The 16,466-nt window shown below is 40.3% G+C and overlaps 1 protein-coding gene across 2 annotated transcripts in view; it reads right to left on the bottom strand.

The window, feature by feature from the left end:
- Positions 1 to 16,466, bottom strand: part of LOC135350455 (centrosomal protein of 162 kDa-like) — a 39,261-nt gene that overhangs the window by 1,970 nt on the left and 20,825 nt on the right. The window contains exons 10-20 of one of the 2 annotated variants that reach the window (XM_064549250.1): positions 16,116 to 16,228; positions 15,323 to 15,461; positions 14,185 to 14,322; positions 13,217 to 13,542; positions 11,797 to 11,923; positions 9,239 to 9,335; positions 8,827 to 8,918; positions 6,451 to 6,558; positions 4,910 to 5,026; positions 835 to 984; positions 10 to 62 (exon numbers count right to left, since the gene is read on the bottom strand). In XM_064549250.1, coding sequence (XP_064405320.1) covers positions 10 to 62; positions 835 to 984; positions 4,910 to 5,026; positions 6,451 to 6,558; positions 8,827 to 8,918; positions 9,239 to 9,335; positions 11,797 to 11,923; positions 13,217 to 13,542; positions 14,185 to 14,322; positions 15,323 to 15,461; positions 16,116 to 16,228 — 1,460 coding nt within the window. Of the gene's footprint in view, positions 1 to 9; positions 63 to 834; positions 985 to 1,023; positions 2,481 to 4,909; positions 5,027 to 6,450; positions 6,559 to 8,826; positions 8,919 to 9,238; positions 9,336 to 11,796; positions 11,924 to 13,216; positions 13,543 to 14,184; positions 14,323 to 15,322; positions 15,462 to 16,115; positions 16,229 to 16,466 lie in introns of those variants that run through there. The other variant, XM_064549251.1, reaches the window with a different exon arrangement.

The raw sequence follows: 16,466 nt of genomic DNA, 5'->3' as shown, positions 1-16,466 counted from the left end.
TGTGATCACCTTTCTTCGAGGTGTGCAATCTTGGTCTGCAAGGCTTGGAAATGATGCATCTCCTGCAGAATGTAATATTTGTAAGAATTCGACGTTACCAACAAATTAGTGGTTACCAGTACACGATATAGTATGTGTTCCGAGTATAGTTCTCTGATTGTATAGGATGCAAATAATAAATCCTCCCCCTAATTGTGATGCCTAACAACAGTAGTCTCGAATACCCGCCTCAACCTAAAAGCTTGAGTCTGGTCAAACTCACATATGAACTTTGTTCTGCACAGTCAGCAAAGTCAAGTGGGCTACACGCCCACAAGCATAGTGATAAAGCCACCGCATGTTAGGGACAGAACATACACATACACAGAGGGCTATATCAGACAGTGTATCAATTAAGGCTAGGAGTTGAAAGCCTACAAGAAAAACACTGAGCTTGAAGCCATCATTGCACAGAGCTAGAGGGCCATGAAACCATGGTCGACGGTCAAATTCACATAAATGAGCATTTAGGCTGTTAATTTCGACAAGGTGTTCCAAAGGTCCTGTTGCTAGTCTGGAGAGTTCTAGTATCACATCCTTACAACTCTATCCATCTACGTCGCCTTCTGTCAGGGGCTAATTCTTCTACTAGTAACAATCCATGCTGCGTGGCGGTTAGCTATAATGATATTCATGTAGACTATAATTTTATTCATGTTCCACACCCACTTGTGGTCAATTAAATGTCCAAGAAATTCCTGGACACACTTGAACCAAACCTCAATGTGAGTTTGACCAGACTCAAGCTTTTAGGTTGAGGCGGGTATTCGAGACTATAACAACAGTGCTACTCACTGGTGCGTGGTGTGTCTTTGCTTCCACGAGCTGATCACTCAACAATTTTATCTGCTGACTCAGCTGGTCTTCCTGGTGTTTGCTTTCGGTGAGCTGGGTCTCATTGAACTCCAAACAACCTATCCTCTCTCTCAGATGTAGAATGGTAGCCTGCATGCACATGCAGGAATGAGAGAGCATATTAATATGTAAATTAACAGTGTGCAGATCAGTCTATATGTACGCAGAAATCCCTCTTTTTTGCGACGACATATTGCTATTATGGCAAAACTGTCAGTGCTATACAATCAAAAGTTGTACATACTACCAGGAGTGCATACTATGCGGATCATGAAACATATACTACATGCAGTTAATGAGAATTAAGTTTGTGTAATTGGCGTAATTGAAGTGAACATCCTTTACGGAATTGGTTGTGCATGTGGCATGCACTACTGCATGTGATCAAAAACAGTCCCTATACCACTAGTCTGCCTCGTTGTGCATAGTTGATATTCAATTTTCCATTCTCAATAGCCCAATAGCACTACAATACACATAAACAGGATGTGGACAATTAGAAGAAACTCCACAAAAGTGGCTTTGATGCACACACAATTGGGTGTCTGTTGAACACACACCCTAAAAAGTTGTGTGGGGTAACTATGACAACACGAACACTAGAGAGGTCTCCTTTGTTGTCAAAGCGAGGCTTCACTTTTCCCACGAGTGCCAACCCGTCCTTGTTCAAGCACCATCACCCTTCCTCTAGGAATACCCCCTCCCTAGGGTGATAGTGTCATGCATACAACGTTCTGTCTCTAAATCAGGTACACCTTCCTATAAACAAAAACAGACAAAACTGTAGAAACATACGAAAGAGGACAAAGCTCAGGCAAAATATCTAATGATTTAATGTCCTGTATTTAGAGGTTTCACTGTACAAGTATTCTAAACAGTTGTCGTACGGGCTCCGGTTTGGACAACATCTTATGGACAACATCTTAATTGTCTATCTAGAAAATGAAGGATGCAAGATCCTTCCAATATTAATAACTTTTGTCCATGTACACATGAACACTCTGTAATATGTAATACTTATATTGCTATAGACGTACAGGACACCTAGCAACCGTGTTCACGAAGGAAGGAATTTGAGGTCATACAACGGTGGGGAAATTCATAAAATACGTGCATAGTGATGATATGAGCATGCTATAGATTTCACACTGAAACGAATGCAATATAAATACATAAACATAAATATTTATCCGAAAAATTAAGAAGCACTGTGTATGAACGAAATATGTACTCGATTGTGATGATGAAAAATTATGAGCGTGCTACGTATATAGATTTCATATACTGAATTGAATGGAATAAATATACATCAGGAAATTAAGAAGCATGCACGTATGATTAATTGTGATGATAATATGAGCGTGCTATATAGATTTCATATTTCCTACTGAATTGAATGAATATTCACTAGGAAAATTAAGAAGCATGCATGTATGAACGAATGCATTCAATTGCTGTAATCCATCACCAAGAGACCACTTGTTGAATGGAGACATTTACAGTTCATACGATTAGATAGTGAGCAGATGGTGATATGCACACAGTCATGTGGTATTCCAACAGCTAAGGGGTTCGAAGGTTAGTTGCTGTATGTGAAGACATACATGCATACGTATGTACATATATATATGTACACATGTATGTACCCACATGCACATGTACGTACCCGAACCAAACATTTAAGTAATGCTGTGTGAGGGAGGGATATTTAGCCAGTGGTCTTAAAGTATGCATATCTCCGCTGGCGCCATGAGAAAGAGGATGTGCCTAATTTCACGAACAAGCTCATGTTTCCATTGTTAAATCAGTTGAGAAAACAAAAGTGATAATTATAACTGTAACATGGTATTAACATTTTGGAGAAGATCAATAGACAGTGACATGCATTATACAACTGTACCCTTAAATGGTTGAGTGGACCCAATTAAAGGTGTGTTCCCATCCGGTTGAGGCAACAGAAGTGATAATTATAAATGCCATGGTTGAGTGGACCCAATTAAAGGTGTGTTCCCATCCGGACCCATTTCCCACTGACACTGTCTACCCTTCATTTTTGCTGCTATAATATTATAAGCACCAACATCTAAACTAAACACATTATACGTACTTGTAGTGACGTAGCAAACACACCACAAGTGTCAAAAGGACATTAAATTTAAACATGTGAGAGGACATGTGATGAAACATTTCCTGGTAACTACGTACACCCATGCAACGAGTATACAATAGCAAATTACAGGAACTAGTGGAAGAAAACTGAATCCCTCCAGAAATTCGTGACTAGTGACTAATTCCTATTAATGATCCCATACATGTACGTATGCAATAATTATAGGCTATCAGAACTTTTCCAGGTAATTGATTCACAGAGATAGATATCCAAACTCTAGAAGGGAAGCCATGACAGGAAGACATTATGGACTGACTATCCAATCAATAAACTGCCCCTAGCTGCCACAAAACAAGTCGATAAAATAGTGTAACATGCACTGCACACTTGTAAAAGATCACATATTAACGTACGCTAATACAACACTTTATAGTATGAGTTGTGTTGATGTAAAATTAGGACAATCTGATCTGTTAATTTGCTGATCACATGCATACGTTGGCTATAGGGTACGAATACTGTAGGTGAAATACATGTAGGCCAGCGCTATATAGTATAGCGTTGATTTGCTGATGAAATGTATACCGAGTACCAGTTGATCGAGTTAACTGGCTTCATGGCTGCTAGACCATGCAACATCCCCTAGGTAAGAGTTATGTTACGCACACATATAAAGGTGGTGTAGCTTTGAGAAATTGTGTGAAAACCACTTCGACAAAGATATCTATCACACACAAGGAAATGGCCAATTAAAGCAGATCACGTACAATTATTACCAAGGCTACGCTACATAATGGTATAATTTGTACGACTTGCAATACCAGCAGAGACCATGCATGTGATCCGCCCCACAGACTTGGAGGATACGACAGCTGGCCGCAAATTGGTTCGCAAGTCACAACAGGTGTTCCTAAAATTGAGTCAAAGCGAGCACTACAGAGGTCTCGGCACAAAGGATATTGTCTGCTAGGGAACGGGTGAAAGGTCGGCGAATTGAGGAAGCAGTTGATTCACAATCAACCGCGTGCATGACCAAATAGTAGGATTTCATATCGCTAAATACCAACAACTTAAAAAGGGATTAACTGTGTGAAAAAGGAAGGTACATTACATAAAGGGTCTGTGAAAGGTCAGAGACAAAGGAAACAATGGTGCCAGTGGGAAACCCCACCGTGGTCAACAACATCTGGAGGATTTCACCCCAACTAAGCAACCAGGGGACTAAGGTTAATGGAGAGAGACCTTGCAATCATCCAACTCGAAAAGAGGAGAGGAAAAGCAAAAATTCAAATAAGAACAACCGGCAGTTGTATCTGCCACAAAACACACAAGAGGTCAGCCAATAGGGAAAGAAGCACTTCTTAGAGCTTCTCTTCAAGGATGCACAGTTGAGCAGTTGTATGGCTGCTCAGCATATTATGGCTTGATTAGTGAAAGCATCACAATAAGTAACACTAACTTTTGAACTATGTATGTACGTATGATTGTATGACAGTATTGAGGTCTTGCTCACTCAAATGGACTGCAGAGAAGTACCAAAAGACGGGCCGGGCCTTTTAAGACAGGCATTTAGGTATTAAGCAGTACTGACAGTTCATTGTATGCTGGAGCAGGCTAGATCTAACTAACAAATAAAGTCATTAAGGATCAGAACACAATCAATGTCCATGCACGTGTGGCCCTCCGTACAAAAAAGAGCATACATTGTACAAAAAAGTACAGGACGAATAGTGTAAGACTTTTGTTTACGTATCACCCAAACTCAAACACAAACCCTGTGCATAAGTCCCTTAAAGCATAGGTAGTTAATGGGAGTAAGATATATAATTATGTGAGAGTTGAAAATTGCATACTTTAAGAAGTACGTGAGCTACCGGCCGCCTAAACGTTAATTAATCGACTCACCTCTTTGGCTGTTAGTTGTGAGGTGAGCTGTACTGTCTGTGATTGAGACTGCTCCTTGGCCAGTCGAGCACGGAGGCTGTCCACAGTGGCCTTGTGAGTCCCCACTGTCCGCTGCAGCTGTGTGTGTGTGTGTGTGTGTGTGATGTAATGTGTGAGTGTATAAGAACTGATAGTGTATTATAGCTACATGTATGTACCGTATAGCGAGTATATTTTGAAGGTATAAATGTTCGTGGTTTTCGCTGATTAAGCATGTACCGTGAACATTTATACCCATGAATTTATTATCACATGCATGCATGCTGCAAAAAGGCTGCTATTCTACGAAAATTAAATCTGCGAAAACCTTTCTAACAGTCATTCCGCGAAAATTTATACCCTCGAAATAATACCCGTACGTACGGTATGCTGGAAATACGTGTGCACCTTGTTAGCATGGTGTGGCTGAAATACATGTCTTGGTATGTACATTTAAATAAATGTGTGCACATGCAGCTGCGTATGGGTGTTCAATGCTGGTGCCAGTGTGCCAGCATTGAACATTTAATATCAATCACATGACCTCAGCTAACACATGTACGTAGCATGCAACAGTTCGTCTCTTCTCTCAATAGAGCTGGGTACTTCGATATTTCATATTTGGGACTGTGCTAAAGGATACAGCACACTGGGCAGGGGAATAGAAGCACCCTTGGGGAGGATATTGCAGCTATTAAACTACACTCTTGCTACTCCAAGTTATTGACACAGACACAATATGCAAACTGAAAACGTTTACACACAACAACAAATTGACAGTCAATACTTAAACACAACCTTAAATTTCTATTTTGTGTATGCGTAATTCGGATAATTTAAAAACCACATGCAATTACTGTATATTATGCCCAGAGGGCAGGATGTTGCTAATAGTAATGAGGCAGTATGTTTGCATACAGTTGAAAGTGGTGTGGGTACAAGCAGAATCAACAAAATATGGATACTCATGTATAAGCATACATAAATAATGAGCTGACAGAGACACAAATAATGATTGTGCTTTAGTTTGTGTGACCAACAATTGCTATATTAAGAGCACCTAAAGCAGTTATCATGAGAGAGAATAAATGTGTCTGTACATGCAGTCATGTACTATAGACACTACATGTGCTGGAGGCCAACCCAGTCTAGATATGCATGAGAATCTACAGCAAATATAGACTAGGAAAACAACGCTCTGTATTATCAGTTAATTAACAGCATTATCGTTCATCAAAACAGCGGCAGTAAACTCAGCAAGTGTAGACGTGGCAATTACCATACATGTATGTACCACTCTAGACTACAATTACATGAACAATAGGAACTATATCAGCTTCAAAAAAGGACTTCACTCATTAATTCTTTATGTGTTTAAAAGCATTATTACAGTGGAAGCACCGTACGTGCACTCCGGTAATACCATAGATATACAGCTTCTAAACAGACCACATGACACCCGCCCGGCAAGTAGACAAACCAATAATTTTGGTTTCTGTTCTCCCTCCCTACAACCAGCACACCTTCTCTTGTGCTGTGTGCTGCATGTCTGTGAGCCTGGCCTCGGCTTCTGCTAGCTTTCCATGCAGCTGCACTCTCTGATGATCAGCCTCGAATGTTATCACAGCCAACTGTGTGTGTGAGGGGAGAGAGAACAATGAAATTAAGACTACGTGCAAATCCACAGTGAAGCAAAGCACCAAACATCGATTAAGTACATAATGATCTGCCATTATTATGAGCTTCACGGAAAAGGATGTTATGTTAATTCCGAGTTGATTAACTTGGCCAAATTTGGTATCGCTTCTCTTATCCTTGTTAAATACCCTGAGGCAATTCCCACATGTAAGCTGATAGTCACACATTTCAAAGTGTCATTTGTGATTGTTAATTTGAATATCCTCTCTATTCAAGTATCGAGTTTCTACTGTGTTTCGACACTTGAAGAAAAAACAACAGCTCATGTACACTACTTAACCTTATCATGACAATGTGATCTATCTTCCTTATTCGATTATTGTAACATATAGGTGGTTGCTTTGTGGTATGCCTGTGTTTACATGCCGGGCAAACCTTCACTAATTGTCATGGCAACCACAGTAGAAATTTAACACTTGAATGGAGAGGATATTCGAATTAACAATCGCAAATTGAGTTAATTCGATACCCTATGCAAAACACTTGAAGGTGCGTGACTATCGACTTACATGTGGGAATTTCCTTAGGTATTCAACAGGGGGAATAGATGCCAAATTTGGTCTAGATAATCAACTGGAATTAACTTCCGTGAAGCTAATAATTATGGCAAAGCAATAATTGAATTTCTACTTTTCACGAGCAAGCAGCTAGGTTGTCATACAAGTATGACTCTTCTGCGAGCGACTAGTTAGATGATCATGGGCATGTGGATCTATGGCGAGGTGTGAGGGACATCATAGATACCGCACGCAATGACCACTTTCATTGGCTAACTAGAGCTAGCAACATGCATTACATAATTATTGTATCTTCAAGCATGAAATTATAATTCCCTGGGAATAATAGCTCATATACTTCCCTGCCAAACACACTTATATGGGATCTAAGTATCTACCGACGTAGAGCTTCTATAGTGCTCTCACGTACGGCACACACATACGTGCACTTTGTGGCCTAAAACTAATGCTATAAGCAATGGAGTGGTAGTGTCAGAAGGCGGGACAATTGGTCCAGATGGAAATGGAATAAAAAATCAAATTGCACCACCATAATAACAGTAGTAGTTGTCATACCCATTGCCCCACCTCACTGACACCACCACTCGATGTTTTATAGTAAGATATTTGCCTTATAAAGAGGCAACTAGGTACTCCCATAACACTTGTAGTACCTTGCAACGCAACAACATAATTATGTGAACCCGAGATAAGCCCAATATAATTCCCACTGGTGCATGGTGATTGGTGAACCTATATGACATTCTCTCAGACCAGCTGTTTAGAGGCTACAGGATAATAGGACAATTTCTAGCTTTGGCTACCATGAATAAGAGTATACAGCCAAAGTTCAGTTCAGAGTGGACACACCAAGCTTAAATAATGATTACATAACAGCCAACACCAAGTTGCTGCATGTAATTAAGTCTAAGAATGCAAAAAGGGATAGAATCAATGTGACAGACATAATTGTATCAGCCAGAAATCCAATCCTAAACTTACGTACGTACGTACTACTACAGATAGTGGTCCCTCTTAGACAGGGGCTATAAAAATAATAAGGTGGCTTGCTAACACAGGTTGAAACAAATTCAGTGGAGACTTGGGAACCAATTAACCTGGCTGTACTATACACTGTAACAGGGTGACCTGATCATCACGGGGTGACCACAATATGAGTGGCAGTGCACTAATATCTTACACCCTAACCTCCTTGCAGTGACAGGAAACAGTGACATTGGGGGGGGGGGGGAGGGTTCACGTAGAGGACATAGACACCTACATGTTTACTGTCCAGACAATGCTCTGTCCTTATGAAATAATCAGCAACTACATGTACTTGCAATTATAGGAAGCCAGTTGCACACTACCCCTGACATAATTGCATGTATGGATGCTTAGCTTTAAAGGAAGGTAGTTCCAATGAGAAAATTGCATCTTATGTGGATATTAAAAAGGGACCCCATAAATAGATCATAAGTCATTGCAGAATCTTTTAGGTATGTACGTACGTACATGGTAATAATTCTGAATCACTTTAATTCTTCATTGCATTTTCCTTTTCACTTACATACATACATGTTGTAATTTGCTTTAGGCGTTACGACAAGAAAAAAGTTAACAACCTCTATAATTATTCTAACTCCTCAAGGACTTCGTTTGTTCCCGTACGTCACCCGTAGCTTACAGGAAATAAGCACTAACCTTCTCCTTGAGACGGACATTCTCCGATCTTGCTGCTTCCAGGTCAGAGGTCAACTGTACAGTCTGACAGTGAAGGACATTCCCACATTCATCTGGAAGGTACGTACACAAACAAAATACAAACGTCATAGTGATACATGTATGTACATGCACACAAATATAGTTGATTTAATAACGCTCCTCTAAGACCCTTGAGAATAGTACATGTAATTAACACATAATAATGATTACGTACAATGTACACTGTGCATAGAATAGTATTATGGTTATAAGGGCAGATAAGTGCAATACCACAGAATCTGAGCATATATGTAGCTGTTACATATGCATTGTTCAAAGCCTTAATCTCAAACGCTTACAAAAGTTAAGAACTAGACAGAAAACTGGGCCCCATTCGAAAAGATACTCTTACCGTCTTTCTTCCTCTCAGTATTAGCGCCTGGTTGCCCTGGTACCGTAGATGAGGACCTGCTCCCCTTGAGTGCAGCCAGCTGCTTCTCATATGCCAGCTGCAAATAATTATACGTATTAAGTGTATAAAACACAATTAATATAATTATAGTCACTTACTGCACTACGCACATAGAAATGCAATACGGTCTATAACGGTCACCCTTGGGCACACCAATAAATGGCTGTATTATAGAGGGTGTGTGGCCTGATAACAAACATGTAGGTTCAAACACATGCAGTGAAGACTTTGAGGCCCATTAACCTGGCTGTATTAAAAAAGGGGTGACCTGCTAATGGGCTGGCCACAATAGACAGTAAACGTGCAACCTGCTAATGATCTAGTTAAAAAGCGAAGACTTTGGTAATTAATATGCCCCAAAATTCTGACATATCATCTAAATAGTGCCAATCCACTGGTGCCTACAACCTAATCAAGGCGTAGCTATCGATTAAATTTCTAGCTAATCAAATTATCGCTTGTACCATCTGCAAGAAAATACCAAGGAGAAAATGATCAATGGCAGAGCAATGCGCTAACACACTCCCCAACGTCTAGGACGGCTGTTAGACAATTGGGTACAGTACGATTCATTAGCAAAGTCCAGGTAAAGTCTACTAAACGAACAATAAACTTGTCAAATACCGTACGACTCATTACAGATAACTCCATTACTCCAGCTCAGCGAGGAAGTAAATAAGTGAAATTTCCGAGCTGAGATCTTTATCAAGCGTATACAAAACACATTTTCAGCGACATGTCTAGGTACCTACTATGCGATTACGACGGAATACAATAGATACCAGTTATAAATTACCAGTGATTTGTAGCTGGAATCAATACCAAAAAATTGGTAGTTAATACAAGATTTAGTTTTGCATATTTCCCACGACTTGCTACATCTAATAGTTACTATGGTACACGTATGATCTATTATTATGGTATGTTCACATATAAAGCACTCCGCTGCACTGTGTGTGTACAGTGAAACCTGTATATTGTGATGATTAGGCCACCTTCTATAATAAAATAAGCCCCAAAGTGTCCATAGCATGATTATGTTTCAACATGTGCTAGTAGGCCACCTCTTCAATACAGCCACTGCTAGTCTCTGCCTACTACAAACAGGTTTCGGTGTTCCTTATAAAACAAAAACAGTTGGTATTGTGCACTAACGTACTACCACAAATTCCCTGTCTAAAACATCTACATACACACTAGTCAATACAGAGGGCAAACATTAGTCATAGAAAAGACCTAGACTCTTCAAATAGGACTAGGCTTAATTCTCTCAAATCAATGATTAAGTCCCTAAATATAAAATCCCTAGGCTAAACACAACAAAGTAATTAATAGCATGACGTACATGTAAATACACAGCATGGAATTTGAACTACCGTGCACAAATGGTCCCTTAGTGCACTGCATCATGGAGAGGTGAATCACCCAGATAAAATATTTCAGTCATATATGAGAATGTAAGGCTTCATTTGATTTGTCGCCAGCTCGACCTAAGCACCCAGGAAATGGGACAGGAAGTGGCTTAGGGTCACGTTCAATGACCTCACACTCAACTAGTGATCTTAATACCCCCGACTATTAGGTAGTACCATGCAATATAACACGCACGCAGTAATGATTGTCAAAGTGCGTCACTGACAGCAGGGATATTCTTGAGGGTGCACAGTACTAAAGCCATGGTACAGATGCTAGGTAAAGATCACTCTGCTAAAAAGCATGAAACACCAAGGGTATAGGTAGTCCATGGGTAAAGATCAAGTCTTTCAATATGGCTACATGTACAAAAAATACAAAACATCAAAATACATGATACTTACCCACTTTGTGTAAAGCAAACTCCAAGATCAGTACATATACATACCAGGGTGTCATACAGGGGGGGGATATCCCCCTCTGGCTCAAATCCCCCCTCCCTAAAGTACCAGTTCAACCCCAAAACCCACCAGAATTCACCTACATGTAAGACCACCTAATTAACAACTATTTTCCAGGCATGTCCCTAGGTTTCCATAGCTGGTAATGTTACATACATGTACATGTACTAACAGGACTTTTTTTTTAGCAAAATGTTCTGGTAACTTTCCCCCTCCACCAAAATCCTGTATGACACCCTGCATGCATACTGGTACTATATACATGTCACCTCACAGTATTTCACATGTATACATGTACTAGTATAGGAATATAAGTAGAGGAATATAAAGGCTTGCTACATGTAACTTCGGGCGTTCGATCAAAGATCGATATAATAATGAGAGGAGATAGACCTTGATATAGACTAAACACAGGCACTGTTTTTGAATATAGCTATTATGAGAAATTCAGCCCCAGTTAACCCACACAAAATGAATGCATATCACACATCCCTTAACTTAGTATCTAAAAGTAATTTGTAGGAACTACACATGTAAGTACGTCAGCTTGAGCACAATAATCAGCCATGGAGTCTTAATCTGGAACATAAAAGGTAATGCCACCTCAAAAAACTTACAACTCACCTCCATGGCCGTGTACCTCTGCTGAAGTGCTCGGAGGCTTCGCCCACTTTCTCTCTCCCTCTCCTCCAGCAGTGTCTCCAGCTGACCAACACGTCCCTCAAGATAACCATGGTTACTGTCAGCAGACCTGTGTATAGGGCATCACCATGCCACATTCAATCAATATACATGTACACAACATACATGTGGTGCAAAAATACGGCAAAGATCATTACATTAAAAAGCTTTCTGTGAACTTTGCATGCAGTTAAGATGTTTACTAATTGTAGGTACAGCACCAACAGCCATGCAATGTAATAATAGCCCGAGGCGCGTAAGCGGCCACGGGTATAGTAGTACGTTGGTTTGTTTGTTTGGAGTCTACTCACCTGGATGCCATATAGCACTGCATTTACAGCATGGATAGCCTCCATACAACAAGTTATTAGTTTTAAAAGTGGCAGATTTCAATGTTAAAGCTTCGTTGTCGTATAAAAGCGAGCAAAAGCTAAGAAGCTTGTTTCTAAGTCTGCTAACTCTGCTTACCTGGATGCCATAGCACTGCGTTTACAGCATGGATAGCCTCACAACAAGTAATAGTGGCAACTCCCAATATTAAAGCTTCGTTGTCAAATAAAAGTGAGCAAAAGCTAAGAACTTGAACTTGCCCGTTGGCTAGTACACGCAACCTTTATTTGAGGTAAATTCGACATAATTATTTGCAGCTGAAGTGATCCTTTACCGGTCTCTATTAAAAGTAGATTGTTGCTAGCTACTCATATAAATTGTACGTTGTTGCTACTCATACATCTACATGTATTTATTCATGTCAACAGCCGAGGATTAGCACTTCAGTGCTCTGTTTGTTTGTTTGGAGTCTACTCACCTGGATGCCATAGCACTGCATTTACAGCATGGATAGCCTCCATACAATAAGTTTAAAAGTGGCATATTTCGATGTTAAAGCTTCGTTGTCTTAAAAGCGAGCAGAAGCTAAGAGCACGTTGCTGCTCTACACGCGACCTTTATTCGAGGTAGATCTACATATTTGTAGCTGAAGTGATCCCGTATCAGGAAGAATGGAAAAGGGTCATTAGAGTAGAAAGCTAGAATTGTGACTGGTTTATTGTCTCGGGAGGCTTTACTGACTCTGGACCAGGAGCCACACTTCTCTAAGACTCCAGGCTTCTTTGCTGGTGATCCTAGTCTCATGTATCACTAAAACTCTGTTCTCAAATGTTTCAGCATGCCTCCAGTCTGGTTTTATTGCTCCTGAGTTGCTGTACTAAACATACGTACAGCTAAGTCATACATACATGTACTACATTCACTGCATTAGATCTGTACCACTCTTCTGGTTTCTTTATAATCATGTCACCAGCCGAGGGTTAGCACTTTAGTGCTCTAGTTATAACACATACTGTACTGTACATGTACACACCTTGGTGTTTTTGCTCTGTCTTCAGTGTCAGCCTCTCTATTGCTGGCCAGTATCAGAGCAGACAGTGAGTTGGGAAACCGCTTCTGAATCACCTTCTCTAATTCACGGACCTGACTCTCCAGCTGGACCACCCTCCTTGCTTCAGCCCCTCGAGATTTTGTTCGAGAATTTCCCCTGAGGGGATGCGTTGGTTCCAGCGAGCCTATCGTCTTTTTGAGAGTGGCTATCTCTTTGTCCTTGGATCTCAGCAGCTCTGAATCTTTGTCTAGTTGTGTCTGGTTTTCTGCGTACCATTCCAACTTCCCCATCAGTCGTGACACCTCAAGCTGCACGGGAATGGGGTTATTGGAATGGGAGGAAATTACATAAATGTATTTTCAGTGTCTAAAATATATACTCACTGAAGGTAGTTTCAGGAATTTCCTGGACAAGCAATTACAAACCATTACATGCACACAAAACAGATGACATACATGTACATGTTGTAAATCAAATACATGCAGTGCATACAGTACATGTACAGTGAAAGCTGCTAGCGGTCACCTAGGGCAGACCAACAGTGGGGGCAATCAAGAGGTAGCCTAGTGGCTAACAAAGGTTGAAACACAGTCATGCATACCATGGAGACATTAGCCTGGCTGCAATATTAGAGGGTGACCACTATAGACAGGTTTAATTACTGTACACACGTACAAGAAACGAGGGGTACACATTATTAGCAAAGAGAGAAATGGACTCACAGCTTACACACACACATACATGTACATACATAGCTACAAATTATGAATACATACATGTACAATAGAACCTCATATAAGTGACCATAATATAGGACATACATGTATTCTATTTGTATAATTTAGTACGCTGGTATTTTAATCCACCACCATATGACATAAACTCACAAAAGTGGCTTCTCCCACATGCAGGTTTCCTATAATTACTGTAGCCTCAGTATACACACACACCTTATGTCTGGTTATCAGGTCGTCCAGCTGTTCTCTTTCCACCATTCCCCTAACCCTGGTCTCCAGCACATGCTTATCACTCGTTACTCTCCTAACATCACCCTCAAGACAAGAGCAGCTGTGCTTGAGCTGCGTCACCTGGGTGATGGATTGAGTGTCATGTCAAGTTATCCTATAATTAATTACAGACATTGCGCTACATACTTCACGTAACAGCTGGCACAAGAATGTTGGCTGTTTGTAGTACAATTGGCTAACAGCTTTTATTAAACCAATGAAATGATAGTGGTGTCAGTGGTGGGGTATAGTTAGTCTGGAAGGCAACAAGGTAATGGTAGATGTGTGTACATTTCCTTCCTGTGTTGTGCATGCATCTCACTAGACACAAATACATGGGCTCTGTTTTCCTAATAGATATATACATGTAGCATGAGACCGAATTATTTATGAAATATACAGGCACAAGCACGAAGATGAGTTACCTGTATATCACGAGGATTATCATGCTATATGTGTTTTATATCACAACTACCCCTTACCAAATCGTTCCTCGAAGCTACGTGACCATGTAATAATAACACGGACTTTTATTACACCCTTGTAAGGACAACGTGATAAAGTGATCCAAATAACCACTACTTATCTGGCCACTTAATGTCGTTCCCGGCCCTACTTTCCTTTATCGTAGCACTCAGTGTTACAGTATAAAAGTCGAGGTGGGAACGAGCTAGGCTAGTGATCCACCAAGCCCATAATAATGTTACAGGATGGTGGATTATTCAGGACTTCAATAGTACAGTGTACTTGCTCGTGACTAAAATATTCTTGAAAGTTTAAGGCAAATGGTAAATTGCAAAAACTACTTGAGATAAGTGTAAAAGTTTACACAAAGTATGGACCATGAGAATCAAAGGTTTTATGTGTATGGGCCCACTTCTCTCATAATATACAGTAAGACAGTCAGTACACAGTGACCTGATTACAGCGATCACCCTCGGGCAGATCAATAGTGGCTGACAGTGTAGTAAAGAAGTGGCCTGCTAACACAAGCTGAAACACATGCTATGGGCCCACTAACTTTGTAGAGGGTGGCCTGTTTACAGGGTGACCACAATAGGACAAGTTTCACAGCACTGACCTGTTTCTCCAGTTGTGAGAATTTGTCGTTGGCTTGTTCCAGTTTGGTCTCAAGTTGAGCTATTCGGGCTGCACCTGCCTGGTTGGAGTGTGAATCAGCGTTTACCTTTTGCGGCGGTCTCTCTACTTCCCTCTCCGACCTGGGGTGCGTGGGCAGAGGGGAGTTGATGTAGACTGTATGCATACTCAAAACAATAACAGCTCTCTTCCAAGCATTCACCCCCCAAAATTCTATCAACTATATAAACTGTGTGTATCAAAATTCTATCGACTATATAAACTGCGTGTATGTATACATTGTACCTCGAGAATTTCTATACAGAATACAGTCTGAAGACAGTTACAGAAACTAAGTACCCTAATTTCCTATTATAAACGGGTACATTAAGTCCGCGCTAAAAATAAAACGCATTTAAAAAAATGATATAAAACTTTTTTCTTTTTTATGAAATGTACTAGGGGTTGAGAGTATGCTAGCCCTTTTTTCATCTGTATCTGACTCCATTCAACCTTAAAACTAATACTTATACATCTTTTAACAAATATTATTGTGGCTAATGAATTTGGCAAATCCGCCAAAATGAGTACCCTAAAAACAGATGAAAACGCTAAAATTACTACCCGTAACCTTAAGGTATGTGACAGCGTAGATACAGACACAGAAGCTAATAGAAATGGTACTTAAGTTAAGCAGGTCGATACAGAAATGACCATATCTACGTACCTACACGTATAAAGTATAAGTATACGGTATACTGTATGTACGTAGCCATAGATACAGATAAAGTGCGCACCTGCCAGTGAGCAGTTCCTTCCTGAGTTGCTGGTTGTCATGGAAGAGCTGAGCTTGGGAGGACTTGAGTTCCTTACGCAGCCCCTCCAGCTGAGAGTAGAGCCTCTCGTTCTCCTGTATGTTGAGGAGGGAACACATACAGTTTACAATAATTATATGTACATGTACAATACACATGCAGTAAAGAGGTATACAGTGTGCTAACACAGACCATTAAACACACAATTTGGAGGCTTTATTATCATGTGAGACTTTCTTTAGGTGATCACAATAGACAGGTTTCACTGTTATAGTGCATGGTGGTACATTGACACACATAGGTAAAGATAGTTCCTTCAACATGACAATACCT

This window comes from Halichondria panicea, chromosome 16 (assembly GCF_963675165.1).
Source record: "Halichondria panicea chromosome 16, odHalPani1.1, whole genome shotgun sequence".
Taxonomy (NCBI): Eukaryota; Metazoa; Porifera; class Demospongiae; order Suberitida; family Halichondriidae; genus Halichondria; species Halichondria panicea.
The sequence above is the reverse complement of the archived record's forward strand: the minus strand, read 5'-3'. Positions and strand labels throughout refer to the sequence as shown.